The 16587-nt window shown below is 38.0% G+C and overlaps 1 protein-coding gene across 1 annotated transcript; it reads right to left on the bottom strand.

The window, feature by feature from the left end:
- Nucleotides 1-829: 829 nt before the first annotated feature.
- On the bottom strand, nucleotides 830-16010 carry LOC118803150. The gene is made up of 2 exons (XM_036563667.1): nucleotides 15922-16010; nucleotides 830-2540 (listed from the first exon to the last, which is right to left on the bottom strand). The coding sequence occupies exons 1-2, from the start codon at nucleotides 16008-16010 to the stop codon at nucleotides 830-832; spliced, it is 1800 nt and encodes a 599-aa protein (XP_036419560.1).
- Nucleotides 16011-16587: the final 577 nt, after the last annotated feature.

Genomic DNA, 16587 nt, shown 5'->3' with positions numbered 1-16587 from the left:
CATTACATGTTTTGCTGATTTTGTAGGTGAAAATAAGTTCACAACTTCTAAATATGGCAAATTTTGAAAAATCTTTTGGAGCACAATTTCTATTTAGTTGCTGAATTTAGCAGATTGGAAAAATAAAACTTACGCACAGGCCACATTTTATATTTTGTATGTTAAGTTCAGCAAATAAACAGTAATGCACATGTGCAGAAGAAGTGTGTATTGGAATTTATAAAAATCAATCAATTATTGTTTACTACTGTGTAACAAGAGGTTATAAGGCAAATTTATCTGCAAGCTCTGTTTATTACAGCAAAAAGTCTTAAAAAGCCACAAAATATCTTATTTGACACATGAACATATTTGCTCACATTAAAAATAAGTATTACAATAACATAGCAATTCATACTTCTGTATTATTGTGTGGTGTGTATCACAGAATGTGGATAAATGTCTACAATAAGTTGTCACTCATTATGGGCATATTATTTCATTTTTATTGAACAGGAATTCATTACAAGCTGAAGAACTACAACTGATTACAGTCCTCATCCCAAACCTCAGAGAGCCCAGCACAATTGTTAATACAGATAACGATTAATTCATAATGTAATTAACTCATTAATTTCTCAGTGTACCAACATAGATTAATTATATGATCTGATAAGCAAAGTAATTAAAAGCATTTATATGAACATACAGCACCAGCTATAAAAGGTGTACATTTTTATTTTACTAATAGATAAATATTTGCATAATATATATATATATATATATATATATATTTGCATAATATATAATCCCATCTTTATCACTGTTACATGAAGTCACTCTACACATTCTATTTTTTCCCAGAAAAGACACCAGTCACTTTTTTAAAACCAGCTCTGAAATATCTCTGTACAGAATCAGCTGTGGTCTCTGCTTCAGGTTCAATCTTTCTCAACTCCTTCAGCTTCTGAACCCAGTTATGATCTCCTGCTTCCTCAGCTCGGGGGATCAAGAAGTCCAGAGACTCAACAATGAAAGCAGAGTCTGGTTTTAATGCAATCTCAGACAGCACCATGATGGTGGCACATGCCTGTTCTACTAGCTGGGCCTTTTCTATTTCAGTCTCACTCAGTTCTTCTTTCAGTCTGTCCTCAATTCTTTTCTTCTCCTTTTTCAGTTTTGTGTTGATTTCCAGGTTCTTTTTGACATCCTCAAATTTCTCTGAGTCTAGACTGATACCTGCTTTTGACTCATCAGTGTTCTCATATTGTTTTATCAGGTCTGTATACGTCATTATGATCTCTTCACTCTTTGGAACATATTTCTTGTTCTCTCTGATGTGTTTACTGTAGTGACACTTCCCTGAACACACAGTGCAGCGCCCATCTTTCATGACTTCACACCATGCAGGGTTGATGGCACACCAGCAGTCATACTCATGACAGTTCTCCTTACAGACGGAGCAACAGGTTGCCTTTCTGTCCCATCGTGAAGCGTTTCCAATGCTGACTTTCTCCTTGTGACTCCTGGTGACTTTAAAAGAAAAGTTTTCATTTCTCTGAATCTTCTCCTGGTTTTGTTTGAGGGCTTCCTGAGTCTGAGTCAGTTCTTCCCGTTTGCGCTCCTTTAACTCAATGCGTTCCTGCAGATTAGAAACACAGGCTTTAAGTCGAATGTTCTCTAAAAGAACTCTTTCCGTCTTTGCTAAGCTTTTTCTGTTCTCACATTCCAGGGATGCAATGAAATTCTTTAAACTATTCTCTGTTAGCTTCCAAGCATTCTGGAAAACTTCTTCATAGCCTGTGGTCCGTTGCTCAGCTTGACGATTGTTGAATAAGAAATAAACAGGATCAGTTCCATTTTTTTTTCTGCAAGGAATCTTCGCTTTCTTGATGGCATTAATGGCATTAGTGGGAGGTCCACCATCTGAGTGTGTTACAAAAGCCACAATGTTCTCCTCTATGTCTTTACCAAATAGAGACAGAATTGCATCAAAAATGTAATGCTGTCTGTCAGCGAGGCGATTTTCAGTTGCCTTCACTACCAGACACACTACATCTATTTCTTTCACTCCAGTGTCTTGTTTAAACAGTTTAAACAAGTTTTCAGCCACCTGCTCATCATATTCTGCTCCTCTGGTGTCTCCATAACCTGGAGTGTCAATTATGGTAACAGAGATTTGGTTCTCCTGGACAAAAACCTCATAGACTGTGACTTCAGTTGTTTGAGTTACTGTCTGATCTGCTGTTTCAGGTTCAGTTTGATTCACTCCTCCTTCTTCTGTGATCTCAAACCAAACATCATCATCAAACTTCACTCCTAGTGTGTAATTCACTATGCCGTTGATCTGAGTGGTTTTGCCTGTTCCAGTTTCTCCCACCAACAGTATGATTTTGTTTTGACTGTTGATGTCTCGCTGCCCAAATGTCCATTTTCTGACCTTGCCTTTTTCATCTAGATTACTTCTGGTTGTGAGTAGACGATACCGTGCTGGTTTTCCCTCACTGATTAACTGACTCTTCTGGATTAAATCTCTAACAGTCAAAGATGCCACTTGTGACCTGCTGAATCCAATAAACACACAAACATTACTATGAAAACTCCTGCTGACATTGTTCCTCAATTATTGCTTAAAGTGAAAAATCTTAAACATCCACCAGTACCATCCAACAAAATGTAACACTTGTCAGTGATTGTGATAGTCAGTCACCTGTGAGCCATAATGATGTGCTGCAGTCAGATACAAATGTCTCACAAGATTGTCACACAGCTTAATGACCTGTTAACAGAATTTAGAATGTGAAATGGATCAATATGTGGACAAAGCTAAATATTCTGAATAAGTGACAAGGAGTCACCCCAATCGATATGCAGTCTTTCAAGAACAACAAAACTAACAGTAATAATATATTATGATCATTTTTCCAAATGCATCATCAATATCTTAGTATTTTTTCAGAAAGAATGGTTTTACTTAAGTAACTTTTAATGCGCAGTACTGCTGCTATATAAGTGTAATTTTGATTACTTTGCACACAGTATCTATACTCAAATATACACTAATTAATAGTTTTTTTTTATTCAATAAAATTACTTGGCAGATTATCAGTAGAAATGCAGATGAGTTTAACATACCTGTGTTACAGTAATGCTCCTCTGTCAGGAATAAAGCGGTGATATTACAATTATTCTGTTAGTCTTAAATATAAGGAAATTAAAGAAACACAGACAAATTTATTGGCCAACTGACTAGAAGATCAACTAGTTGCGTGATATGTATTATGGGGGAGGTGGCCACATCAGCACTCCAGCCAATAAAATCTTCTGTGTAAGCTGTAGCTAGGCAAAAAGCCATATGCAAGGTTATGTATAAGCATTTTTGCATAATTATGTTCTGTACATACAGAAAATTCAGTTGAAAGTTTCAAGGTAAAAACTATATTAAACTACCTTTATGGCTAAAATAATAAGCAAACATACTTAAAATGTGTCTGTAATGGGACGGCCACCACAAGCTGGTTTTGAACCCCAGACTCAGAAAGGTAAAAGCTTATCAGGCGTGCCACCAGCCAGATGCAGACTTGGGCCCAGATGCAGAATGAAGAGCTGACTCGAGAAATAAACTCTAAAGAAACCCAAAAGAGACGTTTTAGTTCGTTTTTCCCCTTTTTTAAACTTACAGAAAACTCAAGACTTGGTTTGGAAACCAAGGGTACACCAGAGGTTAGATTAGAGAAGATACGTTTGTTGATTTGTTTGTTTGTTAGTTTGTTTGTTTACCCAAATTACCAGCTAGAAAGAAACACCAGTTCGCAGCCTGGCAGACCCAAAACTGAACACCCGCTGCATGGAGAGCTGTCCGTTAGTACAGCTCATACAGGTAACGTGTTTTCCAGTGATTGCCTTGGAGGCTGCTCTCTGCTTCTCTGGTGGCAGGGACAGGTCTTGCAGTGTGTTCTGCCTCTGGTTGACTGGCTGCTCTCAGTGTCCCTCTGACAGTGTCTGCATGTGCAGCTCCATCATGTAGCATCTTGGCTGACACAAGAGTCAAGATGCAGGATTGTGAGATTCTTTTTTAGCTTTACAAATTTTTCTCTTCCGTGGACAACTTTAAGATCTGAACTAAACTCAGTTTTTGACTCCAGGGTCCACTAAGGACTCCAGGGTCCACTAAGGTCTCTCACTAAGGTCAGATTGTGCAAATTCACTTGTTATGAGGCAACAAACTACCAATTGTTTATCTGTTCAGCCTCTTCATCTGCAGTTTGTTTTGCACAGTAGTGTCTGTACATGTTGCTATTGACCAGTTTGTTTCACACGGTCGCCAACCACATGTCCATCATGTGCCCAGTTACCAGTACTGTATGGGGAGGATCAGCATTTCAGACTCTGAACAGATTAGACACCTCAGTTTTGAACTTGAAATGGGGAGAAAAACACATCATTCTCTGTTCATTTGGTTTTGGACACTCTGTTATTATTATTGATTTTCCTTTTTAACAGACCAGAAATAGTAAATAAAATTAAAGCTCCTGTCAACATGCTGTCAAATGTTTAAAACGTTGTTGTAATAGTAAGATATGCCTTGGAATAAGTATTTACCAGTATACCAATATATAAACTAATACAATTTAACAGAGGTGTGGACTCGAGTCACAAATTTGATAAATTTGATGACTTGAGACTCGACAAAATCAAGAAAGACTAGCTCCCGCTTAGTGCTTAAACTCCAGTCTTACTGGGGAAATGTACCAGGCGAACTGACCATTTTCCTCATGGTAGTAAAACAAAAGAAACAGCTCTCTCTATTTCACAGATTTTAACAGATTCTGCAGGTAAACATGCGCAACATTCACTATGAAGCTGAAGATCAAGAAGAAGAAAAACCAGAACGACTGGTTTTGATGCTGCTACAGTAGCTGAAGCCTCAGATAGCAGTATTTGTTAACCAACATCTCTGAAGAACATCAGGCTGTTTTCATACCCAGTTCATTTTCTGAAGGCTCACCACAGTTTTTTTCTTTCATTTGGTTAAACTAAATTACACATGTTGGTGTTTGTTTATTGATCAGAAGTTTTGCAGGGATGTAAGCACTCCGTTACTCTCACATTCACCACCATGAAAACAGAAAAACAGAAAATAGAGATACTTATCATCTATGTGTATACAAGTTTACATTTATTTTATGGCCAAAAATTTTGTTCCATAATCCATAATCAAATGCATATCATTATTTTATTGCTTGTCTTTTGTTCTTTACAACAGCTCACAGTGAAGGAACAATATGGTCGTTTGTAAATAGTAACATGCTAAAGCAGCAGATCATGCAGACAGTACAGCAAAGATGTTTTTGGAAAAAAAATGTGCTTTCCTGTTGATTTTTTTTCGTGAATTAGCACGTTTTCACTGTTTAGTGCTGCCTGAATTGGGGTGGAGTCACATGTCTAAACCGAACTAAAGAAAAATTTGGACAGCTCAGCACCATCCAAGGCAGGTCTGACGCTTTATCCAGTTTAGGGAAAGAGGAGGTTTTTTACTCAAACTCAAAAAGTAGTACTTTAAAAAGTTGGGGGTCAAATACCCGCTCGGCCCTGAATACACAGATCGTACACGGGCCTGTAGTGTTCTTAGGTGAAGTTCTTTAATTTGTCCAGCAGGTGTGGCTAGAGTGCTCTCAGCATAATTACCCTCTGAGATAAAATAGAGAACAAGTGCACACAGCAGTAATGGTCCTTGCATGTTTCCGTTGAATTTTGTGAGAAATAAAGACAAGCAATGTGAGATAATCCCTCTCTGCCTCATCTGTAGCTTCCCCTAACGATATTATAGGACCCAACAGCAAAGTGAGAGTTTGCAATTCATTTAAGTCTCTCTGCATGTCTAGGCAATATGGCGAAGTCAGCTATGGGAGGCCGCAGCAGTGCTGGAGTGGGCACAGGGCGCTGAGTTACAACAGATAGCCTCAGTGAACTGAAGGTTGCTGCTAGTGAATCTCAGCCTCAGCCACGTTCGGGGACCTCCAATCTCCAAGAATCGCGAGCTGCTTCCATGGCAAGAGAGGCAATTCAAAGCAGGTCACTTGTGAGCAGTAGCGAACTGTGACTCTTAAACCTCAGTCCTCTGCGGTAACGTTACTCTCAGCTTCCATCACGAACCAACAAGCTTTGTTCGCTAGGTTTGTGTGCCCGGAGCCTGCGTGTCTTCACAGCGGCTGGAACTTGTCATAAAGTTAGCGATGACAAAGCCCACCCATTTACAGGGAATATATGACTGGTCAGTTTTACTGTCATTTGAAATTGGTCTCTCATTGAATTACTATTGCTTGGCCCTCTGTAGATTTATAGCTGGACCACCAATCACCATCATTCTTTCCAGCAACAGCAGATATGGCAAAATTCTGATAGGGGGAGACAAAGGGCTTCTTTAACCCTTCACTTTCCAGTACAAACTGAATAGGCAGGTTTAAAGAATTTATTTGCTTAGATTTTATTATATTTATTTAGATGTTGATTGTCAAAATATGATCAGTTCAAACTATAACTGCGCAATTTTAAAATATTATTTTTACGATAGCTTAGGCCCTCTGTGAGGGGATAGAGGGCCCTGCCGGTTCCCCTCTGCTTGTTAGCTAGCTAACTCACATTAACGGCCACCCTAGCTCAAGCACCCGCTTCTTGGTGAATAGGGTTCTCAGCTTAACGTAGTAACATTAATGTTGACATGACATTACATAAAATCATATTACACTAAGCAAAAGTCATTGGATTAAACATTTTTATAACATGTTTCAGCTACTTTAGGAAGAAACATGAGGTGCATCTGTGATATCTGAGTACAAGTCAGACACTTTAAACATGAAGACAAATGTGGACAAAGCATTAGAAGCAGCTATTATGCTGAAACCAGCTAATATATCAAGCAGACAAGTTACAAACATTTAACGTAATTGCTCAATTCTCATAAGGTAGCCCAACTGCATTGTTGCTTATTGTGTAAGCAATGGTGAGATTTTGTGTGCTAAGTAATATATAATCTTCGTCCTGGAAATTCACCAACCTCATTATCTCGTTTGCTGTTTCTAACAATATGCCCGCCATGCTGCCATAAGCTGCCTTCACTGAATTTTGCGGGTGGTTCCATCGTTTTAACCCTGCTTAGTGTTAATTAACATATACACCATGTTTCAAATTATTATGCAAGTGATATCTTGGTAGGATTTCAGTATAATGAGCATTTAGATTTTAGTTTTTCAAATGAAGTCCTTGTTTTATTATATCTTTTTGGATATATATCTGGTATCAATCTCACACAGGTTTGTTAATTAGTTTGCCAGGTGATCTTGATTAAAGGGAAACTTACTTAAAGATATTGCTCTGCATTGTTAAGCAAGTAAAAAAATAAAACACCGCTGTTTAGCAGCAAACAGGTATTTGAAACTGCTGGTGTCTCTTGAGTCTCAAGAACCTCTCAATGCAGGATCCTCCACTGGCTGGCAGTTGTACATAAAGCTGTATTTTGGCCTCCCCTAAGCAAAGCGCACAGAAAGTGGGCTCAGAAATACATGAAGACTCATTTTCAAAGGTTCTATTTACTGATGAATGCAGTGCTACACTTGATGGTCCAGGTGGATGGAGTTATGGATGGTTGGTGAGTAGCCATCCTGGTCCAACAAGACTATGACATCAGCAAGGAGGTGGAGGAGTGATACCACAGGCTGGAATATTAGGAAGTGAGATGGTAGGTCCCTTTAGGGTCTCTGAGGGTGTAAACATGACCTCTGAAAGATATTTAGAGTTCCTAACCAGCCATTTTCTGCCATAGTATAAAAAGAAGAACATGCCTTCCGAAATAAAATCATTTCCACGAAAGACAATACACCATCCCATCCTGCAAAAAACACCATATACTTCTTGGTTGTCATGGGCATAAAAGGAAAAAAATCATGGTTTGGCCACCATCATCCCCTGACCTCAATCATATTGAGAACACGTGGAGCATCCTTAAAAGTAAGATCTGTTAGTGTTGGCATCCTTGAAACAGTAGCTCTGAGTGGCAATACTGGCATCCTCAAATGAAATACAGGCAAAAACTATGCATGGAATCATAAGTTCAATGAATGAGAGTCATTCATCTCAAAGAAGGGCTCATATATCAATATGTAATTTGATTGAACTTATCATTTTTTGAAAAAGTGATCTGTCCATGCAGCAAATGTTCTGTTTGAAATTACATGAACATCATTATGACTCATTGAATGATTTCAAAAATGGCATTTTACATAATAATTTGGAACAACATATTTGGTATTCTTTTCAAAATATCAATAAAGCCACCGCCAGTTTCAGTACTTCCACTTGTAATAATATCTACATTGTGATATAATTGTTGAGGATTAAAAAATACGTAAAAATATTGACTGTTTAGGAAAAACAAACAAAAATGACATGTACATAATAATTTGGAACATCGTGTACTTACATGCTGGAGAACTTGAAAACAAGAAAGCAAAGTGGGAAAAGAAAAGTAAATCACCAGCAGATGGCAAAGTGATGATACTGAACAGCTCTATGAAGTAATCCATGTTAACATAAGAACATACCAACTTATAAAGCACTATAAGTGCTCTTCACAGACTTTAAGTAAAGTGAGATTCCATAAGTAAGAAGTTCAAAACAGAATACCAGAATCACTAGTTTGTACTTGAACAAGGATTCATTCATTGGCAAAATAACCTTTCACATCAAAAAGGCCATGATGTATATGTATGTAAAGAATTCCCTGTATCCCTTCATTTTTTCAAACAAACAAAATGCAGGTTTTCCAGTAAAACAGATTCATTGATGTTAAATACTAAACAAATCTTTATAGATATTTCCATAGCATAACAAAAGCTCTGTCATTCACAACAAAATAATCTTAAATAGTCTGAGTGTCATTTACTTTATCCAAAGTGTAAAATCTCTACAAACATCAAAAATGTAGGCATGCAAATATTTTATTCAATAGCTTAATTAATTAAGCATTGGGTGAGGTCCTAGAGATGGTATTGCGGTCCATTCCCACTTTTTGGAAAGCCCTCTTCATTGACCCACCTTGGTTTAAGGCTTGTAGGGCACACTTGTAATGCAGTATTACTCCACAAACTGTTTTTACTATATAAAAGAAGTAATGCAAAAAAATTAATATCTGAATGCAGACATGCCAAAGAACCATTGCAAAATAACATCATAATCAATAACAGTTATTACTTCGAGTTCGCCCCAGATCATCTTGCTTTGTAGATCTTGCTTTCTTCCCTTTGAAGGAGGCTTCATCTCCTCATCATCAGAGTCACCAATGGTTGATGATTCTGAAAACAGAACTTGGCAAGACAAGACCACTGGATTTACTAGTTTTCGTAATTATGTTATTCCAAATTAATGTTAAGTCAGACTCAAACCTGAATCGAAATGAAAAGTATGGTGCGTTCCAATCAGGAGGCAGCTGTCTAAGTAGGCAGCATTTTAAGAAAGCTTTTGTGAGCTCCCGAGACGAAGCCTGTCCCATTTGGAAGGCAGCATAAGGCAGCTGCCTTAATTTGACGAAATCTAAAGGCAGCATCATATGTATCCTTCTCAGTGAAGGCAATCCCACAATACTGTTCACCTGCTCACCAGCCAAGAGTCCTATAGCTTCAGTTTGATAAACATGGCGGATGGAGCAGCCGTTTCTGATGACTGAGGAGTTTACAAATGTAAGTTATTTCTTGACTTCTGTCTTTGCTCTTTTGATTGATTGTTGTATTTGTGTAAAGTATTTAACATGTTTGCATTTGTAGATCTCTAGAAATTGTTCCTGTGGTAAAATTTTGGCAGTTTGCTTGTCTAATGTGACAGGTTGTGATTGTAGCAACTCATTACGTGATGCTAACGTTAGTTAGCCAGCTTTGTGAACACGCTGGCTCTTTAAAACGTGAGAGAGTCCAATTTAAAATATTGTCTGTTCACTGTTTAGTAGCCTCTTTTACTTGTAAATAATTTTTCAGTTTGATTATGTACTCAAGAGATTTCACCTGTCCTCAGGGACTAACATTACAGTAGAGGAGAGGCACTGGATGAGGAGCTGAGGAAGAAAAGCTGTTACGGGGAGAAAACTGCACTGAACGACCGAAATCAGCTCACTTGCTGAGCGTATGGTGGGGGAAAACACGGTGGAACCAATACTGGAGACTGACGTTCTCGCTGAACAATGAAAAATACTTCAACACTGGATTATGTAGAATTTCAGAAATGAAAATTGCTTATTTTTGTCTACTCACTCTGCACGTCTGGTATTGATGTGCTTATCACAGTCACATCAGCGTTAAGCGTAGGTTGACAGCAAAAGTTCAGACTAGGAGATCATAAATCAGATGAGAATGTATAAAGTGAAATGCATATTAGCCAGCTTAACAGAGTGTGCAATCATTTTTTTCTGGATGCATTTTGTACAAAATTATACAAAGTTTTTATCTTTTGTGTGTTAGACATATAGCAAGTTCATTAAGGTGAATGAAGACAGTGAATGAATTGAAATGATTCACAACTAGTAGTCATGATTATCTGTATTTATCTGGGGCGCCAAGTTGAGTATATCATGTCAGATACGACTCCTTGAGGCAGCCTGTTCTTCAAATTTCCACAACAGTGTCAATGCAAGGAAAAAGCTGCTGCAGATGCAAGAGCCACCCTTTTACACTGAGGTGATGCACCTTTGCAGTTAGAGGTGAGTGTAAGCTAACCAGCGACTGAGAGTAAACAGATAAAATGTGTACAGCACAGTGAAAGTTATGATGTACAATGGTTCTGAAGCACTGTCCCGAATGTAATGCCTGCTGAGGTTCCTTTTCAGTTAGAATGCTGCCCAAAAAGAAAGGTGCTTTTGAAAGCAGCGACTAGTTAGGCAGCTACCTTCAAAATGGAACACACTAATAATTTAATAATGTTACAGTATACTTCAGTTTGCTTTTGACTATGACACTAAATCACAAACGACTTTACTATGCATGCCATCTTGTAGTAGACAGTTCCAAAGAATACTATTTATTGCTATCTGTGTTATATTCTACATGTATAATTGAGTGTATGATAGTTTTCATCTTACCTGCTATCTCTCCACTTGACTCTTCCTCTGTTCCAACAGCCTTCTTTCCTGTGTAAAATAAATCAAGTTTAAGCATTTCAATAGGGTCATTTTAATGCTACAATTCAACAAATTGCCAAGTGTTCAATAAGGGCACCAATAAACTTGTGTTTCCATGGAGCAGTTTGTATCTGTAATATTACAGATTGTAACCACACATCACAGTCCATCAGCTGTTGCTACAGTGTCTGTCATTACAGGTATGAATCCTCTTTTCACAAAACTTAAAATTAGACCGTGTTCATTTCTACAGAACTTCCAAGAGAGACCCACTCTCCCAGGCTAAAGCAAGCAATTGCTGATGAAACCTTTATCATTGCCAGTCAGCTTTGCTATGTAGGAAGACTGACTTTAACTTTTGATGTATTGAACTGGAAAGTCACTGAAAATGGTACATATAGCAAAAAGCTGATAGTTACAAACTGTCATATTACAGATACCAATTGTGCTGCAGGTGTGGCAGTGTGATGTTGTTAGACTAGATTATTCACTTCAGGGATTTTATTTTGAAATCAGCAAGGGCTTTTAACTGTTGGAGCATTTCACTGAGGAGAGAAAGCTATTAAATGTAAAATTCTTTCTGTAAAATTCTTAGTTTTAATTTTTTATTATTTCTTTTATCTATTGCAAATTATTTAGCCGGGGAAATATATAAAAGAGAAGTCTGATTTGCTCGAGCAAGTTCAATATGGGCGGAGTTTTAGCAGCTTTTACTTGAGTGGAGTACGAAGTAAGCTGTAGCCCCACCTTTTGTCCTCTTTGGAAAACGCCACTGTGAGAGAGGGTATGTGCTGGCGCAGCTCCGTAATTTTGAGTTAAAACGCACTTTGTATTTTCCAGTTTTCGACATAAAATGAGTTAATTCAGTCACAAAAACATTATGTCACACACTGGTTATGCTGTTGTGCAGTTAAAACACTGTTTTATGAGGTTTGAGTACATTTTCATTCACTGTTGGCCATGAGTTATGTTAAGGTGGAATGTTAAGGTGGAATGCTAATTACAAAATTACAGTATGGATGCTAATTGTTCACAGGATATTTCTTATTTCTTTTGATTAATATGACAAGATTAAACCGACAGTGCATGCATTTGGTTGTATGTTGAAGTATATTTAAAAGAGTAGCTTTACAGAAGAAGGTGTAGTATCCAAGCTCCAGGTGTAATGATGTTGCAGGTTTGGAATGTTTAAGTGAAGGGGCCCCTGGTCCAAAGGCCCAAGGCTCAAGGACCCCTTCCTCTTTAGTTCCATCCATCCCTCACACTGACTTTTTTCACTGCTGCCGTCTGGCAGAAGGTACCGGAGCATCCGTGCCACCGCTGCAAGACTCTGCAACAGCTTTGTTCCTCAAGCAATCAGGTTTTCAAATTCACAAGAACTGAACTAAACCCCCCCCACTCCCCACCCCCACACACACACCCACCCACACCTCTTTTGATGCACTACTTGCACTATCTGGAACATTGCTGCCAATACTGTGTTTAAACTGTTTTACTACCTCAGTAACTGCTGTGCTCACGTATGTTATCTGACCGTGTAAACTCACAGATCACAGCATGTTAAATACCTCTGCACCTTATTCCACTACCTCATGCTCAAAAATGAGTGCTGTCTCGGCGCTGCACTGTCCTGTGTGTTGTCTAATGTCTGTTTATCATATTTATTGTATTGTTTCTAGCTTAATTTTTTGTTTGCACACTTATGTCTGCACGTTCGCACTTTGTACTTTTTGTTCCATGTTGCACCGTGTTGTTCCTGGAGGAACGTAACTTCACTCCACTATGTACTTGAACATAGATGGAATGACAATAAAAAGCCTTTTGACTTGACTTGAAACTCTAATTTTAAATAATCTCAGTGCTCCTAAATGTAACTAGCACAATGGGACAGTTTTATGCCAAGAATTCAGTTTTATCAATGTCAATCAAGTTATGCTTGCACAGCGTACCCTACACAAGAGCATGTAGGCAAAAAAGAGAGGGAGTGGGTTAGCTAGTTACCTTTTTCTTTTGGAGCACCTGTCATGATTATAGACACTGATATCGGTCAAATGAAAAGTTTATATATATATATATATATATATATATATATATATATATATATGATCAAATATACAGTTGTTTAGCTAACCCTTCCATCTACCTGTCATTTGAGAAAGCTGATCCTTTAGGAATTCCTTGTCTGCTTATAGATGTTTTATTGTCTTCTGAAGAACTTTCTCCCTTTCGGCCTCAAAAAAGCATCTTTGCAACTTGTAAACCTTGCAAGGCAGTTGGTGATACTGAAATAGGTAACCAACAGTATTTAATTTTTAGGCATTTAGCACAATCTGTTAACTGTTTGACAATATTATTTATATATTTATGTACATCTGTTGATTTTGTCATATTGTACTTAATCATTTGCAAAAAGTAATCCAATGGATTTAAGAGTGGGTTGCTGCAAGAGGCTAATCAAGGTAGCCACTTTTCTTGCACCAGCAGGAAATTTTTCCACAAAAGTAGAATAGTTTCTTGTAAAATGTCTCCCAATGTTTGACTTTTTAAGAGGCTGAAGTCAGTTTCTCATTTTCCAGCTTCTAGTTCGAATTTTCCTGTTCCACCTTAAATGGTGCCTGAGGCGCCAGAATGTAACTGCTGCACCATTTAAGGTGGAACGGGAAAATTTGAATGAGAAGCTGGAGAACAAGAAACTGACTCTCTACAACAAAACCAAAACCGAAGCTATGAAATCACTGAAGAAAATGGGTAGAATAGCTGTAACAGAGTTCTCTGGCTGTAATCTCCTGCGTGGACATTCACAGGATCTTATTCCTCCGTAATTGTGCATTTTACCACAGATAAATGGCAGCCTGCGTCTCATGTGTTCCAAACAAGAGCAGTGAATGAGAGCCTTGCAGTTGACTTGCCACATCAATTCCATTTGATTTAGTAATAAAACATATTGGAAGTACATTCATTATGGATCATTACAAATATACAATACAATACAAATAATCCAAGTTGTCACACAGTGAGAAAAAAAGAAATCCTGTATAGAAAAAAAGGTGCATCAATAATCGTTTTATAATCGCATCGCAGCCTCTAAATCGTAATCTAGTCAAATCGTGAGGTGCCTAAAGATTCCCACTCCTATATAACATATACTCTTAATTACTGAGAGCTTATCAAATTAAATCACCACATGCGACACTTTAGAAAGAATCCTTGATTAGGTGAAATCTCACTCTACAATATTAGTGCAACCTGATTATATTTCATTTTAACCGAAAAAAGAAAATCTAAATGTAATTGACATTTATATATCTTTTGGTTTGGTTTTAATCAGGTTTTGTATCACACATCCTATGTGTGAACAGCCCAAATGACCAATGGACCTCCTGTCCTGCACAGTTTCAACTACTCTCTGCACCACAAAAATGTTTTAACTTAAAAAATGTAAGCAAGCTGATTTGATTTTACTGAATTGGAAGTTAACAAAACGTAAGATATAGATTACTGTTAACTTACTATTTATTATTTAATTTTAATGAATTCAAAATTCCTCAGCTAGGTTACCTTTTAGTTAAGGTAAATTCATCTTAAACTTGGTTGAGTTTAATTCATGGCTTAGATTAGGTGCCCTTGAGGAGTAAGTGCTGTGGATCGCCAGGCAGGATTAAAAAACACTGAATACTACGAATATACAGAGCAAGACATTGTACCACTCCAAAAAAACAAGTATTTAGATTAATTATTTTGAACATAAGTCATATGTAAAAACCAACATTACCTGCTTTACACTGCTGAGGTGGCAGAAGAGCAGAACTTTCGCTTGGAGTCATGTTAGATGTACTTGACTTTGCCGCAGCTTTCTTTGACATCTGTCCACGAGTGTCCATCTAGGAGAAATAAATCAAAAGATAACAATGAACTCTGCCATTAGTAGCAACTAAAATAAACCAGCAGTTTGAATTTACATTACACATTACATTTTGACTGATAGGTCATTTTTATGGGCAGCTAAATTTACTTAGCCATCTCTTTTGTTAATATGACCTAGCTAAATTACCTATCACTAATCGGTAGCACTGCATTCTGGAGTTAGCTAATATGACCTCAATTGGTCTTCTAACTATATTGATAGTCCATTTTAACTCCAACCAAGAAAACACTAGTCTATGTTGATTTAGCCACAGTTAAGATTTTAGCTTAATATAGTGTAGTGTAAAGGAGCTAAGCTGCTCCTTTGCTCCCTCCCATATTAGTAATGTATTCATGAGAGAGCCCAGGGTTGCTACATTTGCTCCTACTTCCACTCCAGTTTCCCTTGTTAACAATTCTGTTACTGTGAGTCAGATACAAACATTTCCAGTGAGTAATGACCAGCTAAAATCATTTTCATTATATCTCGCCTTTCTGATAAAGGATTAGAGTGGGCTACCGCAGGGTGGTCTAATTTGCAGGACTTGTCTTATGAACAGTTTTTAAAAGACTTTAAGACTGTTTTCGACCATCCTAAGGATGGTCACTCTATTGGAGAACTCTTGTGCAAGCTAAAACAAGGTAATCGCTCGGTGGCTGCTTATGCCTTGGAAATTCGTACTCCAGCCACAGGTAGTGGGTGGAACGAACCAGCTCTTCTTGTAGTATTCAGAAACGGACTGTATCCTGAAGTCTTGACTAAATTTGCATCATGTAAAGATGACAATCTGAACCTAGATCAAATCATCAACATGGCTATATGCCTCGATCAACTATTGAAACAGCGACCTTTGCACAAGAGTTCTCTCCACACTCACGTGATCTCCAGTTCCAGTTTTAGCTCTGGTTTTAGTGCTTCATCCAGTTCCAGTTCTGGTCCCAGTTCCAGTCCAGCTTGAGAGTCCATTCAGTGTGACACATCCAGACTGTCCAAAGAGGAGAGGCTTTGCCGGTTTGCCAGTCTGTGTATGTAACCCCCAAATCTCTTGGTCTGCTAGGGAGGTCACAGTTTGGTCAGGGTATTGTTTTTCACATTGCCACACATTCCCAGAGCTTAGAATTAGATCCACTACCATTGAGAGCCCAGAAACCACTCCTTTAGCACCCATCTCTTCCAAATACTCTGATCTTGCAGAAGTATTTAGCTAAAAGAATGCCATAAAACTTACCCCTCATTGTCCCTATGACTGCTCCATTGACATCGTTGATGATCCCAGCACTTACAACCTCATACGTATTAAGGGGGGGCATGAATGTAAAGTGGCATTTATCACCACTAGAAGGCAATATGAGTATTCTGTAATGCCTTTTGGTTTAGCCAATGTCCCTTCTGTTTTTCAGTCTTTCATTATCAATGTCCTCACCTTACCTGACATGATAGGGAGGTTCGTCTTAGTCTACACTGACAACATCTTAGTGTACTCCCCTGAAAATGCAACACATGTGAAACAAGTTCATCAAGTCCTGAGTCGCCTACTTAATAA

The sequence above is a fragment of the Colossoma macropomum genome, unplaced genomic scaffold (genome assembly GCF_904425465.1).
Source record: "Colossoma macropomum unplaced genomic scaffold, Colossoma_macropomum, whole genome shotgun sequence".
NCBI classification, from domain to species: domain Eukaryota; kingdom Metazoa; phylum Chordata; class Actinopteri; order Characiformes; family Serrasalmidae; genus Colossoma; species Colossoma macropomum.
The sequence above is the reverse complement of the archived record's forward strand: the minus strand, read 5'-3'. Positions and strand labels throughout refer to the sequence as shown.